At 43.4% G+C, this 22,384-nt stretch overlaps 1 protein-coding gene across 1 annotated transcript; it reads left to right on the plus strand.

The window, feature by feature from the left end:
- Positions 1-1,229: 1,229 nt before the first annotated feature.
- LOC308328902 (CD5 antigen-like) lies at positions 1,230-3,971 on the plus strand (the record flags this gene model as incomplete). The annotated part of the gene is made up of 4 exons (XM_080783014.1): positions 1,230-1,509; positions 3,025-3,324; positions 3,567-3,880; positions 3,963-3,971. The coding sequence occupies 4 exons, from the start codon at positions 1,230-1,232 to the stop codon at positions 3,969-3,971; spliced, it is 903 nt and encodes a 300-aa protein (XP_080639140.1).
- Positions 3,972-22,384: the final 18,413 nt, after the last annotated feature.

Here is a 22,384-nt window from a genome sequence, read left to right on the forward strand (position 1 = left end):
TGAATAGGTTACCGAGTCCTGACTGTCCATTACAGAGACATGTTAGGAATTATGAATACACAAAAGTTAGTTATTACATTTAGACAACTCCTTATTTGTGCGCAGTGATGTTGGAAAATGTATTCTTGAATGATCTCAACTAAGATCCCCACTCTTAAAAAAATGGCATTTCAGAGATGAGTGGAGCAGTCCTGGAAAAGTGTAATGTTCTATGATTAAAATGATCTCTCTCTCTCTCTTTCTCTCTCTCTCTCTCTCTCTCTCTCTCTCTCTCTCTCTCTCTCTCTCCAGAGTCTGTGAGGTTGGTGAATGGGACCAGTGTGTGTTCAGGCAGAGTGGAGGTGAAATCTAACCAGTCGTGGGTCTCAGTGTGTGAAGATGACTTTGACCAGCAGGATGCAGAGGTGGTCTGTAGGGATCTTGGCTGCGGGGCTCCTTCAGTCCTCCAGGGGGCGCTCTATGGAGAGGTGAACGCTTCGATGTGGACCAAAGAGTTCCAGTGTGAAGGCAACGAATCTGCTCTCCTGGACTGTAGAACCTCAGACTCAACTAGAAACACCACCTGCTCACCAGACAAGACTGTTGGACTCGCCTGCTCAGGTAATAATAATCATAACTAGAAAAGAACATTTCACATAATGTGACTGGTTTGTGGTCACCTGCAGCCTGGCATCATTCACTTCCCTGTGCAGTGAGTGGAATGTATACTCTAGCTGCAGACATTGTCATGTCTGTGATTACTTTGATTCTGATGGGATGAGAAATCACATCTAATATAAGCATATGGTTGTGAATCACCAAGGTGGAAAAACTGGAGCTATTTAGGCTATTACCTTGTACTTCCTGCTGCCACCGTAGTCCAATTGAATTGTGGAATTGGTGGAATTGAAGAAGTAATCCAGCACCGCACCACAAAAAGCACAAGGCACCACAAATATGTTATGCTTATGGCACCCAAATGGCCAGCAGCATTACCTCTATAGTAATGTCATCAAGGGAGACTTGTCCAATATTTTACATGTCATCCTGATTGGATAAGATTGACCTCTACTATATTGTCCTGTGCTCAGAGGAGCACATATTTCTAGTTTAAAACATGAAAATGACATTGCTAGCCTGAGATAAAACAGTAAAATACCAACTATACTTGTAATTCGCATTCCTATTTAACAATGAAAGTAATAGTAGTTTATTTTCTTTTTTGCCACTGTACAGAGCCTGGTGACGTCATGTTGGAGGGAGGAACCAGTAACTGTTCTGGTATCCTGAAGGTGAAACACCAGGAAGAGTGGAGACCAGCGGGTTCTATTTATGACTGGAACCTGAAGTCATCATCTGTAGTGTGTGGACAGCTGAACTGCGGCTCTGCTGTTTCAACACAAAGGAGGTCTGATGCAACCGTTGAACCTGTGTGGAAGATTCCATGTGTTGGATCTCAATCTTCACTGAGGGAGTGTGGAACAAAGGAGTCTCGAAATTCCACTGAGAGACTGGAGGTGTTCTGTTCGGGTAAAACACATAAACAGTGACCTCCACTTCACCTCCACAACTCTGCGTGTGTGCGTGCATGCACATGCGTGTTTAATAAGATATATGTACATTGACACCCCCCTTCTCTCCCTCCTCCCTCCTCCCCCCCTCTCTTTCTCTCTCTCTCTCTCCAGATTCTGTGAGGTTGGTGAACGGGACAAGTGTGTGTTCAGGCAGAGTGGAGGTGCAGTCTAACCAGTCGTGGGTCTCAGTGTGTGAAGATGACTTTGACCAGGAGGATGCAGAGGTGGTCTGTAGGGATCTTGGCTGCGGGGCTCCTTCAGTCCTCCAGGGGGCGCTCTATGGAGGCCTGAACGCTTCGATGTGGACCAAAGAGTTCCAGTGTGAAGGCAACGAGTCTGTTCTCCTGGACTGTAGAACCTCAGACTCAACTAGAAACACCACCTGCTCACCTGACAAGACTGTTGGACTCACCTGCTCAGGTATAATCTAATCATTTTAGTAATGTCCTCAAAATATGAGGAGGGAAAATTACCATCTATGCCGCCAAAATTTGAGGACGGAATTGCAGCAAAATTAACCATGTATGGCGCCGACATTGGCGATGTGGTTGGCCGTTGTGATTGGCTGGAAGCTGTGCCGTTATTCCCATTATGCGCTGTGATTGGCTGAGCATGGCGTAACGGGTGTGATATTCCGTGCTCAAACTTTGAGTTTTGAGTTTGACGTTTGGTCATTTCCGTTACAAGAAGTCACCCGTTTGTCGTCTTGGGAGTGACAGCTCACCATGTGTTAGTGTTAGACAGTGTTAGGAAAGTATGCTTTTCTGTATTTGGTTTTATGGGTCCCTCTTGAAAATGAGATGCTGCATCTCAAGAGGCTGTCCCTTCAATAAAAATCTGAAATCTGAAATCTGAATAGATCCCCACCATCTGTTAACAGAACGGGTGCATGCTTTTGGTTAGACATACCATTGGTCTGATATCTCAAACCCTCACCCTCACCCTAACCTCCCACGGGGCAGCACACCTAGTAAGTAGCCTTGCCGAGCCATGAGGCCCATAGGGCAGGAGCTTAACTCCTGTTTCTGTAGCGTGAGGCAGCTTGATGTACACCCCCTGGACATGACGCTATGTCGCAGGGACTTACCCTCTAATCCAACCATTGATGCTGAGTGTCAAGCAGGGAGGCATTGGGTCCCATTTTTACAGTCTTTGGTATGACCCGGCCGGGGATTGAAACCCGACCTCCCAGTTTCAGGGCGGACACTCTAACCACAAGGCCACTGAGCTGGTGCAGCACACCTAAACCTAACCTTAACCCTCTCCCAACCCTTAACGCCCCCCTCACCAACTTTAATCCGGTCGTCTTAACGCACCCCTCACCAACCTTAACCAATGCTATGTCTAAACAAAGTATGCGTCCCAACAGAACACCACCATCCATTAACATGGACAACAACAGAACTGAACACTTTCGGCTCACAAGGCATGTCTGCTCTAAATGGTTTGTAACGGTCTTGTCTCTGTACAGAGCCTGATGACGTCAGGCTGGTGGGAGGAAGCAGTAACTGTAGTGGTGTACTGGAGATGCAACACCAGGGAGACTGGAGAGCCGTGGATGGTCAGTCCGACTGGAACCTGAAGTCATCCTCTGTCGTGTGTAGGCAGATGGACTGTGGCTCTGACGTTTCAACACAAAGGAGTCCTGCTTCAACGGTTCAACCTGTGTGGTGGATCACAGCTGACTGTGTTGGAACCGAGGCTTCACTGAGGGAGTGTGGAATGACACTGTCTGAGAATTCCACTGTCACATTGGAGGTGATCTGTTCAGGTAACACAAACAGTGACGTCCGTCTACTTGCCTACTCACTTAACCTATACCTATCTACAGCATAGAAACAGGATGTTTCTTTTTCTGAATGAATTTAAAATAACTTTTTTGCATCGTCTAATTTCAGCAAAAGCCATACAATATGTTGGATCTCTAATCTTGGTTCCATCTCATTGGCTACTCTATACTGTAAATGTAAATATCTGCTGTACTATAATTAAATCACTCGTGTCTTGTTACAGATCTTCTGTTTAAGCCAAACATCAGCGTCTTCCCCACTCTAAACGGGGTTTCTGAGGGCCAGCTGCAGGGGCATCAGGTGTCTCTAAACGGGGTTTCTGAGGGCCAGCAGCAGGGGCAGCAGGTGTTGGAAGGTTCCAACTTCAGCATCAGCTGCTCCATCCTGCCACAGTACCCAGACGGCTCCTTCCACCTCACCTTCACTGGAGCCAACAGCACACACAACCACACCCAGCCAGCTGTCAATCACTCTGCCAACTTCCTGTTCTTCGAAGCAGGCCCCGGCCACCAAGGGAATTACAGCTGTGCTTATCACGTCAACGTTGTTATAAATCACACCAACGTGTTTTCTTACAATGTCTCCTCTGAGAGCGACATCCTCTCTCTCACCGTCACAGGTAACCTGAATGAAATTACCTTTAAACCATTCTGGGCGGGAACCCCTTTTGGGTGTTGAAAAATAGCAGACCTACAAGCTTGTAGCGCGTCACCGAGTGCCACACTACGAGCTTGCAGGTCTGCTATTTTTGATGAATCTTGAAAATGTGGCTCAATTCTTTGAATATATATTCTTTCAGAGTGAATGTTTTTAACTCAAATCTTTGCTTCTGGTGGCGGGGGGAGGGTAACCTGACGCTGCCAGATCCAAGAAGGTTGCTACACATGTTTGTTTCACAGCTTATTGGGATCTGGGATCGCGGAAGCAAATTCGATGACGGGGCTGTTCCTTTTTTTCAAGATACTTGGTAGATGATTGGATGGGACCGTCTGTCTATCACCGTGTGGGCGTGCAAACACAACCAATCATATTGACGTGTCTATATAGCTTCACATCCGGTTTCGCACATATCCCGCCCTTAGCTCACACTGATTGGTTCGGTACGGAACGGATTGGTGTTAGCTCAACCCCCTCAGAGAGCCCAGATGGTTGTGGTGTTGGGGAACATGGTTACCCAATACCGCCCCCAGCTGGCAAAGTCAGGTTAGGGGGAGGGGGTCCTTGACATGAAAAAGGCTGAGCACCACTGACATAGAAACACAGGTTTTTCAGAAAACTGATTTAGAATCGGCCTCAGGTCTAAATGTGTTAAACTCACAATATGAATCTCCGTCAGGCGTGATTCAATCAAACATGAAGGTTTATCAAATGTTCTTACATGATTTGATGATGTTTTATTTTTCACAGTCCCTCCTACAGTCCCTCCTACAGTCCCTCCTACAGTCCCTCTGACACCTGAGGACAGCAGCAGAGTTACAGTCACTGTGGTGGTGCTGCTGTTGGTGCTGCTGTTGGTGCTGCTGGTACCCATCCATGCCCTCTATTGTCTCTGGCAGGTAATACATCTTTACACAACACAAGACTGGAATGTGTATAAATCACAGTTAAACCAGAGTTAGGAGAGAGATAGGAGGGTTTTCAGCCAGATGTGATTCAGTGACTTAACGTTGGGTGTTTCTGTGTTTCTCCAGGCCAGCAGAAGACATAATGCAGGAGTGTGGGACACTGCGACGGTTCATTATAATGTCGGAAATGAGAACATTGATATCGAGTATTATAATGTTGTTGGTTCTGATTCTGAAGCTGGCATCGAGTATGAAGTGATAGATGAACAAGTAGTTGTTGAATCTGGCTCCATTGAAGAGGCAGACGACTCAGACTATGAAGAGATAGATCAACAAGTAGTTGTTGAAGCTGCTGGACCCAGTGAGGAGACAGAATACCACCAGTATGAAGAGATAGATCAACAAGGAGTTGTTGAAGCTGGACCCAGTGCTGAGACAGGAGTCCAGGCCCCATAGACACTTGAGACGTACGCTCGGGTGGCACAGTAAAGTAGCTGCAGTGCCCGCCATTGCGGAGTCTAGGGGGGTTCGAATCCACCTCATCTGGCTTTGTCGAGCATGTACGCAAACACATTTGGCCCATGTTCGGGGTAGAGAAGCCGGGCGGGGAGGGTGATATAATATATCACCCTCCCCGCCCGGCTTCTCTATTGACTATATATATTATATATAGTCACTGCACATAATCCTAAGTAGTAGTAAGATGAAGGCTCTACATCCTCCCGGTATGATCTCCAGGTGAGCTTGTGACAATGTACAGAAATGTGTGTGGGGGGCAAAAAAGGGCAAAAAAAGAAAAGAAAACAAGATTGACAGGAACAGACAGACAGAAGTACTGTACTTTACCTGATGTTTGTGGTTGTAAATAGAAATTGGGGATAAAAAGGGGCAAAAAATAAAAAAGAAAGAAAGAAAAAAATGATTGACAGGAACAGACAGACAGAAGAACAAGTACTGTACTTTACCTGGTGTTTGTGGTTGTAAATAGAAATAATTCCTGCAGTCCACACAGACCAAAGCTAAGCGAGGACAGACAGAAGATGTGATTTTGAAACGGAAGCCTTGTTGCGTTTTTATTTAGCTTGTTATGGGGGCATGGTTAAATCAATTTATTTAGTGTCACGGTCAGTCATCCATGCTGGCGCTGTATAATACTACAAATATTAGCCGTCCCAAACGTCAGGCTCAACCGCCGCCTATCCAGTCAGGATGCTCTCTGTGGTTCCTCTATGGAACCATGCCCCGATAATTAATATCCCAAGCAGGCAACAGGAACACGTAAATAGTCGTGTAGGATAATTAAAATAGTCAACTTGATGAAGGGCTATAGTCAGTGGTTGCTATACAATTGTTACTTTTACATATTTTATGCGATTAGGGTATTAATATGAATAATCTTGCTTTGTCATTCAAGCTAATGTGTAATCCCTCCATTTTTTGCTTTGTGTTTTGTTTATATTTTTTTTTACAGAACAGTGTTTGTTATGAGCAGTAAGCCATAGTGTAAATAGGAGGTTATTTTTCCAAAAAAAATTATGTATGTGATATATTACCATGTTTTTGTTCTTTTTTTTTAAGATTTAAAGATTTAAAGTTTTTTTTTAAATCACAGTTAAGCAACTTTACTTTGTATTGTATCCTTTTCTTTGTGTTACTTATCTCTATTGTTGGATGAACACCTCATTGAAGTTGGTATACTGTACATATAGTCCATTAGGCATGAAACCCATTCAAAGCGCATTGGAACTGAATGCACCTTCATTACTGTAAAGTCGACGGCTGTCACTTAACTATAACTATTCATACAGTTTTTTTTACAGTTGAATTGATGAGAGAATGTAATGTTTTTTTCTTTGTGCCTTTTGAAATAAAGACAAAAGTCCTGAAAATGAAGAATGTTCTCCACAATGTGTTGTGTGTAGTAGAGGAAGCTCCCATCGGTTACCATGAACACAAACGCATCCAACAGCAGCAGCAGAAGACAAGCTGCTATGGTAACTAAACTGACATTTTAACATAGATTAAATACTTTATTGGCAAAAAAACTAACCCTTTTCAAGAGGGATTTGGCCATGAAAGAGCCTCGTCAAACACATTTTCATTCAAAGCAACACGGAAACAATGAATGCAGAGTGAAGACATCACAATAGCGCACACGTTACACCAGAGCAAATAACAATGAAGAATCATAAATAATCATAATACCTCTCCATCATCTTCAGGGGGGTCCCTGGCACTGAGGCCGGGGCCACTGGAAAATATATGCAAAACATGTGTTCATTCTATCTGATAATAAATGCATTTTGTTCTCAGTCCCCCTGGCCAAATGAGATATAGTCTTCTGGACTATAGACAGGGCTATTTGTGTCTAGTATGTTATAATGTTAGTAGCCTATGCATGCGTTGGCATGTACAGTAGGTTCTGGTTCTATTTTATGTAGAAGTTAGACATCAGCAGGGTCACCACTGTCTCTGCTAACACAATCTGAGAACCCATCGTCAAAAAAAGCGAAAAAGCGAAAGAAAAACAGCGCCCTCTTTGACAGTCAACAGTCTGTTGAGAGACTACTGCTAGTGCTAACATGACAGCTAAACCTAGAAGTGTGTTACATGAGTTTATTATTATTATGACCATCCCCTGGTGGACAAACTTGTAAACAGCATGACATGCAGTATATAATGCATAATGAACTGTGAACAGACAAAGCAACAAGAGACATCCTCATCCTTACATAAGTAATAGGAAGAATATGAACATGAGGCAGGCGCAATCTGGTATCACCAGAGTAATCTAGTAGGAGAGTAATGACACTCTGTTGACTCCCATTGTAAGTGTAACAATGGAATGCGGAAGTGCTCATCCTATCTCAATGGGATAGTTCCAGCCATAGGAGCAATGTTTGGAACTATATAGCATAGGCACCCGGGCTTTACGGCGAGATCAAAGCGTGTCGCCACTCTTACTAGATTACTTTGAGTATCACATGCATCCTAAACAGACTAGACTGAGGGACAGCTTCTGCTGCACATCTATTTATTCACTCATAATTAAATATATCTACCTGCTGCACTTTAGACCATGCTCTGCTTTTCCCCCCCACTTTTTTTCCACTATTCACCAGTGGTAGAAGGTATTTTAACACGTGGTGATGTTGAAGCGTGGGCGGGGCTCTGCTGGAAATTACATACATCAAACCTATCAGATATCAGTGATTCACTGGTGTGTTACCTCGAACTTTACGCTCTGCTCTCTACCTGTCCTCAAACGAGCATGACAGTGTAATCAAAATAATAATGGTCAGATCATCGCATACAGACAGATGTTTTATTTACTGCGGAGAGAACACATGTTTGACTGATCACTCGTCACTCTCGTGGTGTTTTCCCCCTCTCCCTCATGGTTCCATAAGGATATGTAGGCTACAGGAGAAGGAGAAGTAGTCCGCACACTGTTTGTAGCTCCCACAGGAATTGTATTAGGTATAAGGATGACAACGTTTCGACCCCTTTGGGTCTTCGTCAGGTGGCCTTGGCCTCGTTTAACAGCCACGGCAATGTTATGATGATGAAGATTGTTGTCATTTTGTTGTTGTCATTTGCTCTCTTAATACCCTGACGCGTTCACTTGTTCCAGCTTATTGTTCCACCTTGCTTCAGGAATACACAAAATACACATTAAAGAAGCAGCCAAAACTGCAAATAAGTTTGCCATGGATAATGCTTGGTCACTGTCACATGAGACACACACTATAGCTGTTTCAGTAGTCTTATGTCCTTCTTCTATATAGGTCCCTACGAATCCATTACACACTTTGTGTATATTTTGTGTGAAATATTCCATTCCCCTTAACGCCCAGTCCACCACAATTCACAGTGCATCTACTGTACTAGTTGTAACAATTATCCCCAAAGGCACCCCGGGTCTGCAACTTGCACTGGGCTTATATTAAAAGGTCCAAGGACAGTGATTGCTTGACTTATTGGTAGCTTCTTTACCTTCTATAAGTTCGGGTGTAAGAGTTTGGGTGTCCATAATAAACTAACAGGAAATTGTCACAACAGTCCTGTAAAATATATTTTGTATCTCTATGTCACTGGATTTCCACTAAATTCAGTCAGATTGCAGAATGTGTGATGAAGAATACATTGGTCAGCTGGAAGTGCGAGACGTTCCGGGGTAAGTTTGCACTTCCTCCCCACATATTTGTGTGTTGTCACTGCTGTTGTATCCTACTACTAGCTCACCTACCAGTGATGAGCCCCCACCGGGGGGACGTTCGTAGTGCCTCTGTGACCGTCCTACTCCTAATCCTCCTGCCAACACTCCCTGCTTGATGGGGGTGACACAGCTCTGCCCGTAGGATCACCCTCCCCGCCTGGCTTCCCTTTCCTGAACATGCACCACAGTGGATTAGAACCCCCAGACTATATGGTGGTGGGCTTGTTGGTGTCCTTTCATTTTTCAATTGCATCTTTTATTTTAATATTTTGTTACAGATTTGCATGTTAAAAACCCCAAAGACAAAACGCACATGAGTGAGTCTCCCTGGTTCCCTGATGGCTTACATTCTGTCTTTTTGCAGTGTTGTCAAGATATGTCAAATGCAAAGAAAACCCAGCAGCTCTGGTCATCAGGGCAGGAGATGCCTTCTGGTAAGACTTTGAGTAAGAAGCTCTGGGGCCTGTACAATGATTGAAGGTCATCGCTGTAGGGCAGAGATGGTGTTTCTACTATCAGTACTATATCAGTACTATCACTACTACAGTCTTCACACAAAAATAGTAATATTAACTGATCTACAAGCTCACAATGCTAAGCTTGTAGAACTGCTATTTTTGGAAAATGTGTTCTATAATGACATGCCTAACACAGAAACACCTGATTGAATGTGGATAAGTCTCTTTTGTTTTTCATAAAAGGAAAACAATGTATACTGTACCAATTATATAATCATGATAACCTGTTCTTAATAAGTTCTTATTGACAACAAAAAGAAGAAGAAAGTGGATAAGTCTCTGTTGGTTTTATACATATTTTTCCAATATAAACAAATTTAACAAGATACCACAATGAAGGAGCCATATTCTATGAAATCTTTGTATTATTAAACATCAACCTTTTTTATAATAATGTTATTTTATGTTATAAAGGGCTGTTTCAAGGAGTACTTAACGCATAGATTCAGGGCCATGCTTGGCAAGAACAGAATCATTTTCCCTGGAGAGAAGGTAGGTTTCCTGTGTGCTCATATGTTTTCATTTTTGCCTGCAATGAATGATCAATGTCTTCAACCATAGTTTAAATATGAACATAGAATGTTTGCCCAGTCCGCTCATCACTTGTGAAATAACTACTAATGTAAATCAACTAAGCACGCACGACTCCAATTTGTCTCAATCTCTCTAAGCATTTTTTTTTTTACAGAGAGTGCATGGTCGGGAAAGTAACTTTAAAAAAAGGCATTTTATTAATTAATCATCGGCATGGTATGCTGCAGAGCAGAGATCACAACGTACGCGTTTCAGTGTGTAGCCTTTGTCAGTGTGGTATGATATCATACAACACTACAGAACTGGTTGGAATAACGTGTTCCTTCCACGGGCTACGTCCAACCAAGGAAACTCCCCCCTGTCAGGTGTAAAGGAGCAACTTCGACACTCAGGCATGAAGGAAGCATGAGCTGAAGTCCGTTGCTCACCCCTTGTCTCCCATATATGGGGACTAGGTTGGTGTACACTTGGTGTACACTAGGGTGTGTAGAGCCCAGGATCACATTAGATGATTGACACAGGGGTGAAAAATGGGTTACAAAGTCGTGGGATAAGAAATATATATTAAAATAAAATATAATCATACAACACTGACCAAGGCTACACAGCCGTGGTGTCCATAGACTTGGCAGCCATATGACGTATTTCCGAAAGCCAGACGTTGGAGCGGCTAGTGCTATTGTTGAAAAGAATAGTCTGGGGCAGAGGTTCTGCTCTAGCAAGGAGTGTGTGCACAGTTTCACGTCAAACGGGCCAATATTGCAAAACATTAGCTGTTCACGGACGGACAGACAGGGGGAAAAACATAGTCAAAATAGACAATTAGGTTATAGGCTTTCATCAGTGATTCATCAGGTAGTAGCCTATGATTATGCATATCATATTACATATTCCAATGCAGTTGTTGGTGAGTGGTGACCAATTGTTGTTATATTCCAGGGTCCCACAAACACTGGAGCTGAAGAGCCTGTTGTGTTACAGACAGTTGTCGCCTGACCATCAAAGATATGGTGAGTGAAACACAGCTTGTATGATGATCAGTGGAATCATTTAAAATATGTCACATCTGTCTGTCTAGTAGTCTACCCCCTTATTTATTATGATCTGTTGTTTTCTCCCCACATCTCTAAAAGCCTCTCTAAATTTGAAGTCACTCTGGATGAGTAATGCATGGCAAAACATATTCATTTTAGGTCTTCATTCAAAAAACAAATATTGACAATGTCAACCCTTCAAATGTAATGTCACTTACAGAATGTACTCCTTTGTAGGTCTGTATTCAACTCAGTGAATGAGCAAAAACAGTTCAGTTTGATATCTGTGTGTGTGTGTGTGTGTGTGTGTGTGTGCGTTCAAAGCTTCACTAAGTTCACTTAATTTGGTGTGTGTGGCTGATGTACAGTATATGACATATACGTATGTCCTGATGAATATCTGATTTATTGAAACGTTGACGACGCAATAAAAATACAACAGAGCTTTTTCACCATCACCTGAGTTCAGACTTCTTTTTTTATGATACCTTTACTGTGCCACGGATGTCCATCCACTGTACTATAGTTTGTCCTCAAACCATGAAAAACAACATACTATAATGTCTAAATCCATGAAAAACGACATACTAGGCTATACATGGGCAACTGGCGGCCAGGGTGCCACATGCGGCCCCCACCTTCACTTAATGTGGCCCTCAGGTTAATATCAGAATACTGATATATTATTTATTTCAGTTGTTACAATTCCAAGGTTCATAAAGTTAACTATAATTAATGCCATTTGAAAGGCATTTGAAATAAAAAATATATAGTTCAGGATTCCAATTCAAAAATAGCAAAAAATAATTCAGGATTTCAAGTCAGATATAGCAAAAATAGACGATCTACAATCTCAAAACGCGATGCAGTGCGACGCGTTTTGAGCTTGTAGGTCGGCTATAAGGATGACGATCAAATGACGATGTTTGAGAATCAATGTGTTGATAAGAAGAGGCAGCTGTGGGTAGAAAGGCTGCCTGGCAAGCCAAAGGTCCTGGGTTTGAATCCTGGTCCTGGCAAGGCCCTAACTGCTCTTCTCTTCTGACAAACAGAGTTTTCCCTGTGGCATTAAAGCAGCACTACTTTTTTGGAGTGTCAATAGTCAATGGCAGATATTGGCACGTCAAAAAAATCACTTCCACCTAGAAACTCCATTCCAACTTTTTATAATTCAGCTTACTGTGGAGACACATGCTGGAACTTTTTACTTACTGTTTTGTAGTTTCTGAGTTATTAATTAAACGCCCAATGCATTCTCAATGGCAATAGCACAAACTTTGGCATGCTACTAGTCCTATACTTACACCTAGAAACCCCATTGAAACCTATTTAGGTTCATCTAACGGTGGACATGTTTGCCTGAAAAGGAATCTTTGAAATGTTTCATAGTTTTAGAAATATAGTGCTTTCAAATTTGAGAAATGTATAATGGGGCTCAATGGCAGATATTGGCAAAAAACAATTTACAATTTAGGCATTTAGCAGACGCTCTTAATCCAGAGCGATTTACATTAAGCAAGAACAAAAGCATGGGAATACATCACATAAAAGCATTTATAATGAAACATGCGTAAGCTAAGAAAGTAACAGTGGAATATCTATATAATGAAACTATACATATAAACTATACATATATACAACTATCTAATTATACATTGGAGAAGTGGTACCCAAAAAGTTGAAGAAACCCAAAGCCACAACAGCTACGTCGCTATTGCAACACCCACAACACCATCTTACACACTACACCCACACACACACACACGGCAGTGACGTCACACACTTACCCTTCGCAGTGTTCGGGACCTATCTCCTCCTGTCGCGTCCTTCGCCAACGCTGACCACCAGCCGACAAACAATGGCCGTTGCATTGGCACTAATAATGCCTCACTTCCACACTCACGCCGCCAATGCATTTGTTTAATACAAACATTCTCGGCCCAATCACCCACACCCCCGAGGCTTCCCTACACGGAACACTCAGCACTGCTGCCTATGCTGTTGCCCCAACACGCCCAGAAACAAGGTCTTTAACCACGCTACTTACATACACTACAACTCGCTTACAATTCGCAAACCTGGCAACACTGCCCTGCCTCCCACGTCACCAGCTCTGTTCTCTCCGTCTATCTCACAATCGGCAGCCATCTTGCTTTTTATTTATATGGGCGAGTGGAAAAAGACACAAACAAGGAAGGGGACGAATTGGATTTAGCTTATTCCTTCTAAATGTCTGTATTTAAAATATCAATGACTCAACTAAGCCCTTAGTTACATCAACATTGTTCTTTGCACGAACTTGGTTCCTGGCAAAATCTTACCATTACAACGATCGCATTCGCTATTTTCGCCTGCCAGCCGACAGCCCAGTACACACGCCTGCACACACACGGCTGTCATGTTCCGTTCACAACTGTGCTTTTATTTTCTGTTGGTTAAGTGTGAGAAATTCAGAATCTGACTGTTCTCTCGGCTAATAAGGCAGAAACAAGGAAGAGGCTCGCTATTTAGAGCTATTTCGCTTATTCCTTCTAAATCTCTGTATTTAAAATATCAATGACTCAACTAATCAAATGTACGGTCAAATGTAATCACAATATAGGCTACAGATGTAAATATATTTATGACACAGCAGCAGCTACCTTGGCACTGCTCTCTGTGACTGTAGTTGTTTCACCATGTTTGCGTATTTATGAGAAATAAAAATCACTTTCTGTTATTATAATAATTTATAACCCATCCGTTAATACATGTGCAGGGCACACTACTGAGTGTCGTGAATTCTGTGGTGGGACACACTGTCCGTCGGGTGGATGAAGACCGCCAATCAAGGTTTTAACATGGTATATTTATTGTAGTTACAAGTTACAAGATGGGGAGGGGAACAGAGGAGAAAACATGAGCACTCAGGTTCGACTACAGCATGACTAAAAAGCACTGCCCCAAAAGTCCTTTGTCTGAAAGTATATACTTCCAGTTACATATGGGCCCTGTCCCTGTTTGGGTTTCGTCCAATCGGGATCGTCCAACTGGACACTGCCCTCATCTTTAGACTGTCTCAGAATTTGGGGAGCCTATCACACCGTTGCACGCAAGAGAGAGAGAGAGCCGTGGTCTCAAGTTAGGGGCCTCTCAGAAACGTGTCTTGGCCTTTCTCAACATGTGTCTAGTGTGCGTGTGCCTACACAGTGTCTCTGTATGGCGTGCGCGATGTGTGTGCGGTCTTAGCTGTCGGGGGGCGCTTCACACTGTTTACTCTGAAATGATTATAACCAGCTGGTATGACTTTCCTGTTATGTCCCTGGCTGAGATCACCTTTCTGCGTTATGGTCAAACAGTACGACTCTCTAGGAATCTCTATTAGCCTATGCTGTGTGTGTGTCTTCATCTTACCCTCATCTTAACGACACACAATAATTGTGGAGTATAGGACATAAAAATAGTACAATACATGTATGTTGGTGTGTGTTCTACAAATTACACTACATGAGTTTAAAAACACAGCTGAAACATGAAGTGGAGTCTGTCAACTCCCGCAATTTTCTTCTTCCCATATTGCGCTGCAACGTAACTAGGATGAGCTGCCCGAAGGGCGGCGAAATTCTAGTGCTATACATATGTACTATGGCGTGCTATGACTATATACAATGCAATTCTAGTGCTGTCTACATAACATGCTATAAGTCTGTTTCAAATGCTATCTAAGTCTACAGAAGTGCTATCTTTCTCTCTCTTTCTCTGGTGCAATAACAGTGAGCCGCGGTGTGTGTGTGTGTGTGTGTGTGTGTGTGTGTGTGTGTGTGTGTGTGTCTGTAGGCCGGGCGCAATTGGGTGGGGGACGGGAGGACACGTCACACGTCTGCCAAGTGCCCCCTGTCTCCGTCACGTGCAATGTAGGCTATTAGTCCGTAGGATTGAATAAAGAAGTGCGTTTGTGTGACCGAACGCCGCATAGTACGCATAGCCCCGTAACTTCGGGAACGGTAAGACTATAGTCTACTCTAATACACTACAGTAATTGTAACTTAAACATACCAGGCCAGTCCGAGCAGCGTTATGGACGTACCGTAAACTAAATGTAGCTGTAGGCTAACGTTCGTCAATAGAAGAAAATCGTTCATTTGAGAGTGTCACTCAAGCCCCCAGACTGTAGTGCCCATAGGCTACTTTTGCAGTCCAGTTGGGTATGGGTGCTGCTTGGTTCCCATTCCCAAAACAATTTGAAGTTCAGATTAATCACCACTAGAGAGCACTGAGTGTCAAGAATTAAAATGGCAGTGGAGTGTGAGGTAGCTAGGGTAGGGAGTCACCATAGACTAAAAATAAATAGGTAGGGACCCATTCAGTTTTATGTTAAAACTAGTCTAAATATCTCCCTAGGGTTAGGGTTAGGGTTATCAATATCATTTTGGAACATGTTACCACATCACATTAATGTAACCCACATGTCAAATTAGGGTGTACTATATTAAATAAATAAGTCATTGAAATGCACAAGTAATTCATGACAGCATCATTGATAAATAAGGGTTAAAATGGTAATGTTTAGAGTCAGCAGTAAAACTGTACATGAACAAAAAACAACAACATCCCTTTAAGGGACAGGCAGGTGAAGTGACTTCCCCTTTAATGACACAGTGTGTGGGGGCTGGTCTGCTGAAGCTGCGGTGTGGAGAGAGAGAAGCAGACAACGTCAGTCTGAACAGAAAGCTGCTAAACCGATTAAAAAAGGAAGAAACCTGTGATAAAAACGTTTGATGTAAACATTAGAACAGTGACACACACTTGTGTTAAGTGTTGGTCAGACTTGGGAGCACAACCTGCTCGGTTTGGTTTGAGTTTGTGCAGACCGAGTGTTTTGGTCAGGTTTTATGTCCCTGTTGGAACAACACAGTGATTATGTTGGAGATCTGGATGGCGAGCTAGGAGCCCACTGATACAAGGAACCATTCCACATGCAAGTGTCCACTTTGCACGGTCAGACTACTTGATCCACTCACTGCCAGAGCGGTAGGAGTGTTGGAGCGAATTGAATTATTTCATTTATTTTTGGATTGAACAGTGCCAATTGCATTGAAGACACAAAGTGAACTGAAAAAGGACTGAGTTACAGTGTCACACGTTTTATTTATTTTTGAATGTTTTGGACTGAACAACTGAACTAAAAAAGGACTGAGTTACAGTGTCACGGACACGTACACTTCATTTGATAACAGAACAATTAATTTGAACTATAACCTGATCCAACTATAGCAAATTGTTGTATTATTTTATTTCATGATTCAAGTTGTGATTTAAGGTTTTTCATACTATTTTGATTTTTTTGGAAATGTATACCTACCTCTACCTGTAAAGTATTTTACCTGTGGAGAAAAGGAAAAGAGTTAACTCGAGATATTAGGAAACAAATAGAGATTAAATAGGATTTCAAACTAGTTCCTAAAATTAGTTAATACCTGTCTAAATTAGCTGACTAAAATAGTTGACTAAAATACCTGAACTTAGTTTAGAACTTAGCTACTTCTAAATTAGGATTAAAGGAATTAAAAAGGGAAAGTGGAAACTTACCGTAGGATACCTGCAGGATTTTGTTTTTGTTTTATTAGGTCAAAGGTCAATGTTATTGTGTGTTGTATGTATTGTATGTCTTTGTCTTTGTCTTATTGAGTAAAAAAAGTTTGCCGGCTTTACATTTAAAGTAAGTGGTCTCTGGTCTGATATTTTATTGTTCCCCACTCATTAGAACCTAGAACTAGTCCAGTGGTTAACCTCGGTGATACAGGTGCTACAAATTTGGCGAGCTAGCCAGGAGTGGTTTAAACGAATATAATTAGTAACCAGAGACCAGATAACTAACTACAGATTCAAGATGGAGGACATTCAAAAGATAATTCAGGATCATGGTGTTGCGGTTCAAAAGTCACTTCTAATTAGTGGTTTAACAGACACAGATGCTGACAAAGAAGTCCACGACTTCCTAAAACAGTATGGCCCCTTTGCACAAAAAATAAGATTACCCCATGCTGAAAAAGGCCTACGCGTCATTGTAGAGTACAAAGATGAGGAAGCTTTAGATCCAATCATACCCCAATTGCCAGTCGGGCTAGGGAGCAAAACTGATGCAAATGTTACTTACCACATTGAGAGCTTAGCAAGTGTATGCACCCCTGCATTCAGTCAGTCAGCCACGCAAACATAACTCACAGAGCTGAAGCAGATTGCAAAGCAGAGTGGCCAGAACTTTGAGGATGTGCTGAGAAAAGAGCTCTCTCGCATCAGTGGAGCGGTTGGTCAAGAAGGTGAAGAACCCGAAACAAACCAAGATAATAGTGAAGAGCAAGAGGGTGACATGGCACAAGTGAGCCCTCAGCCCAGTTCACGTACCCCACAACATGACCATGAACCAGCACCTTCTCAACAACCGCCCAAAGGAAAGACTCAGCCTACTTTAAGCTTAACTAACCTCTATCCATCTGCAATGCAGAAAGTCATTGTCGAACATATAGTTAAACGTGAAGACTCTACAGCACAAACACATGCTTCCTTGAGACTCCGACCCTTCTCTGGACGCATTCCCCGTCCAAACAATGAAGTCGATTATGAAACATGGCGGTCTAATGCAGACTTCTTACTTGGAGATGCACACCAATCAGATCTACACAAATCAAGAAGAATACAAGAGGCCCTCTTGTCACCAGCAGTTGACATTGTGAAACATTTGACACCTCACTCATCCCCCTCCATGTATTTGGAGATTCTCGACTCAGCCTTTGGAACAGTTGAAGACGGGGATGACCTCTATTTTAAGTTCCTCAACACACTACAAGACTACAATGAGAAACCCTCAACTTACCTTCAACGACTCCAAGTAGTGCTGAACACCGCCCTCAGAAGAGGCGGTGTAAAAGCAACCGATCTGGACAGACAGCTTCTGAAACAGTTTTGCAGAGGTTGTTATGTCAACACACTGATATCCGAACTAAAACTCGAAGATAAAGACAAGAAAGACAACCCACCTACTTTTGCAGAATTACTTTTGGTGCTCCGCACTGAAGAGGAAAAGCGTTACTCCAAGGAGTGTCGCATTAAGCAGCACTTCAGTGCTTCAAAGCAGAAAGTGTCCTCACACTTCATGGGTGCATATGGTCAGTTTGCTGAGGAGTGCAACACATCACCACAAGAACACGAGTCTAATCCTGAAATACAAGACCTGAAAAAGCAAATTGCCCAGCTGCAGTCACAGCTTACAAGAATTACACAAAAAGACAAACCTCATTCCCAGAAAGCACCTCAAAAACCCACCACTAGCAAGTCTCAAGATGAGGGTGCCAGAGACAAAAAATCACAGTCTAGCAACCGTGATGGAAACGACAAACACAGTAACAAGCCAAGGCCATGGTACTGTTTCAGATGTGGTGAAGATGGGCACATAAAGCCCCAATGTGAAGCTGAGCCCAACTCCTCTCTCGTAGCCACAAAAAGGAAACTGTTAAAAGAGAGACAACTGGAATGGGAATTGAAACATGGCTCCACAGAATCGGATGGTTTAAACTAGCAACAGTCACCATTGAGGGACGGATGGCGGCTGAGACGCAAACCAAGTGTCCCAAGAGGAAACAGCGTGCCTCGTTAGCATGCTCACAACCAAAGCAACGGGCAGTAACCCTGCCAAAAGGGCTAATTGGAGCTAAGACCACTGCACACGTGAGAATAGCAGGAAAAGACTGTAATTGTTTGTTAGACACAGGTTCACAAGTGACAACTATCCCAAACTCATTCCACACGGAGAACCTGTCACATGTACCTATCCAGTCACTGAACAATTTACTTGAAGTGGAAGCCGCCAACGGCCAAGATGTCCCCTACTTGGGGTATATTGAAGTGAACATCACATTCCCCAAGTCTTCCCTTGGCCTAGACATCGAAATATCTACCTTAGCCTTGATTGTGCCTGACATGCACTCAACCCTGTCATCAGTCTTAATAGGCACTAACACCCTAGACATTCTTTATGAGCAGTACTCAAACGCCACACTTCGGAACGACCATACACTGCCCTATGGGTACAGAGTTGTCCTTCAAACTCTTGAAATGAGACAGAAAGCCCATTCCAGCCTCGGAGTCGTGAGACTGTTCAGCAAAGACCCAGAAACTATTGGTCCTGGTCAAACAAAAGTTGTGGAAGGATCAGTCACTTGCCGAATACCCGACACCGGAGAGTGGGTCGTGGTTGAACCACCAGAGATCTCATCCCTACCAGGTGGCATTATGGTCAACGGTGGCCTTGCGAGGCTTCCATCCAAACTGCCCCGCTGCATTGCAGTGATTCTCAAAAATGAATCAAGCCATGATATCACCATCTCTCCAAAGAGCGTAATAGCTGAAGTCAATGCCATTCAAAGTGTTGAGCCCATCACCACTGACAACCCAGACACTACAACTAAACCTGACCAAAACTCAAAGAGAGACTTCGACTTTGGGAATTCCCCAATACCCAATGAATGGAAGGAGCGAATAACTAAAAAACTGAACTCCATGCCAGAGGTGTTCGCGCAGCACAACCTCGACTTTGGGCGGACTGACAAGATGAAACATCACATAAAGCTCAGTGACGAAACAACTTTTAAGCACAAAGCGAGACCGATACACCCCCAGGATGTCGAGGCTGTGCGTAAGCATCTCCAAGAACTCCTTAAAGCTGAAATCATACGGGAGTCAGAGTCCCCTTTTTCTTCGCCGATCGTAGTCGTCAGAAAAAAGAACGGTGACGTCAGGCTCTGTATAGATTATAGGAAGCTCAACCTCCAAACAGTGAAGGATTCATATGCTTTACCAAACCTGGAGGAGTCTTTCTCGGCTTTGAATGGATCAAAGTGGTTTTCGGTACTAGACCTCAAGTCTGGATTTTACCAAATTGAGATGGAGGAGTCAGACAAGCACAAAACTGGTTTTGTCTGCCCTCTGGGATTCTTTGAATTTAACAGAATGCCACAAGGGATTACCAATGCCCCAAGCACCTTTCAGAGGCTCATGGAGCGTTGCATGGGAGAAATAAATCTGAAACAAGCCCTTGTCTTCATTGACGACCTGATCGTTTTCTCCCAGACACTGGAAGAACATGAAGAACGTTTGTTAAACGTGCTCAACAGATTGAAGGAGTATGGCTTGAAGTTATCTCCTGAGAAATGTATGTTTTTCCAGACGTCCGTCAAGTACCTTGGCCACATCGTGTCCGAAAAAGGCATCGAAACAGACCCTGAAAAGATTTCCACCCTCAAAACCTGGCCAAAACCAAACAACCTGAAGGAGTTAAGAACGTTCTTAGGGTTCTGCGGTTACTATCGCCGCTATGTAAAAGATTACTCAAAGATCGTGAAACCCCTCAATGTACTCACCGCTGGATACCCACCTCTGCGGAAGCACAGTAACTCCAAGGTGAATGCAGGAAAATACCACAATCCTAAAGACAACTTTGGCGATAGATGGGCAACAGAATGCCAAGTAGCATTTGAGACGATCATAGACAAGTTGACAACTGCCCCCATCCTTGGGTTTGCTGACCCCACGTCACCCTATATCTTACATACAGATGCAAGCGCTGTGGGATTAGGCGCCACCCTATACCAGGAACAGCAGGGGCAGAGACGTGTCATTGCTTACGCAAGCCGTGGCTTATCACCGTGTGAAGCTAGATACCCAGCTCACAAATTGGAATTCCTCGCCCTTAAATGGTCGGTATCTGAGAAATTTCAAGACTATTTGTATGGGAGTCCATTCCTCGTGGTCACTGACAGTAACCCGTTAACCTACATACTAACGTCTGCCAAGCTTGACGCTACAAGCTACAGGTGGCTTGCTGCTTTGTCAACATTCAACTTTCAACTGCAGTACAGAGCAGGAAAGCTGAACCAGGATGCAGATGGACTGTCCAGACGACCACATAATAGATTGACCAATGACTACGCATCCCAGAAAGAGATGGAACGGATTACACAATTCACACAAAGACACTTACCTGAATCGGAACACTCAAACCTGATGGTTGAGAGCACAGTCAAAGCTATCTGTGAAAGACATCTGGTCCATTCCATTCTTGATGGAGAGCCTGCGGAGACATTGCCTGTTACGGCTTTAGTCATGTCACTTACCTGCAACCCAAAGGCCATACCAGTAAGCTTCGGAGATGAAGACCAGCTTGGCGGTCTACCCGTCATACCTAATTTCACAGCTACTGAATTGATGGAAAAGCAAAGAGCCGATACCTGTATTCGAGAAGTGATTCACCAGATGGAAACCGGAGAGAAACCTCCACCGTCTTTGAGAAACGAACTCCCTGAACTTGGTTTAATGTTAAGGGAATGGAACAAGCTGGAGCTGTTAGACGACATACTATACAGAAAACGACAAGATGGTGCACAGTTGTCCTACCAACTTGTGCTACCGGAAGAGTTGAGACCCATGGTCTTGAAAAGCCTGCATGATGACATTGGCCACATGGGCGTGGAGCGTACATTAGACCTTGTCAGAACACGGTTCTATTGGCCAAAAATGTCAGTCGATGTAGAAAGCAAAGTCAAGACTTGTAACCGCTGCATACGGCGCAAATCCTTACCTGAGAAAGCTGCACCGCTTGTAAACATCGTAGCTACAAGACCACTTGAACTTGTATGCATGGATTTTCTGTCGGTAGAGCCAGACTCGAGTAACACAAAAGATATCCTGGTAATAACAGACCATTTTACCAAGTATGCAGTGGCTATCCCTACCCCGAACCAAAAAGCCCGAACAGTGGCTAAGTGCTTATGGGACCACTTTCTCGTCCACTACGGAATACCTGAACGTCTTCACAGCGACCAAGGCCCAGACTTCCAATCAAGAACAATAAAGGAGCTTTGTGAACTCATCGGAACAAAGAAAGTAAGAACTACCCCCTACCACCCAAGAGGGAACCCCGTTGAACGCTTCAACAGGACCCTACTTAACATGCTGGGAACCCTCGAGAATCAGCAGAAGAGTCGCTGGCATGATTATGTCAAACCGTTGGTACACGCCTATAACTGTACTAAGAACGAGGTGACTGGCTTCACCCCTTATGAGTTAATGTTTGGACGACAGCCAAGATTGCCAGTCGACCTTGCCTTTGGCTTACCAGTCCAACACAAGCCAGGATC

This window comes from Protomyctophum bolini (assembly GCF_963924005.1).
Source record: "Protomyctophum bolini genome assembly, chromosome: 14".
In the NCBI taxonomy this organism is placed as follows: Eukaryota; Metazoa; Chordata; class Actinopteri; order Myctophiformes; family Myctophidae; genus Protomyctophum; species Protomyctophum bolini.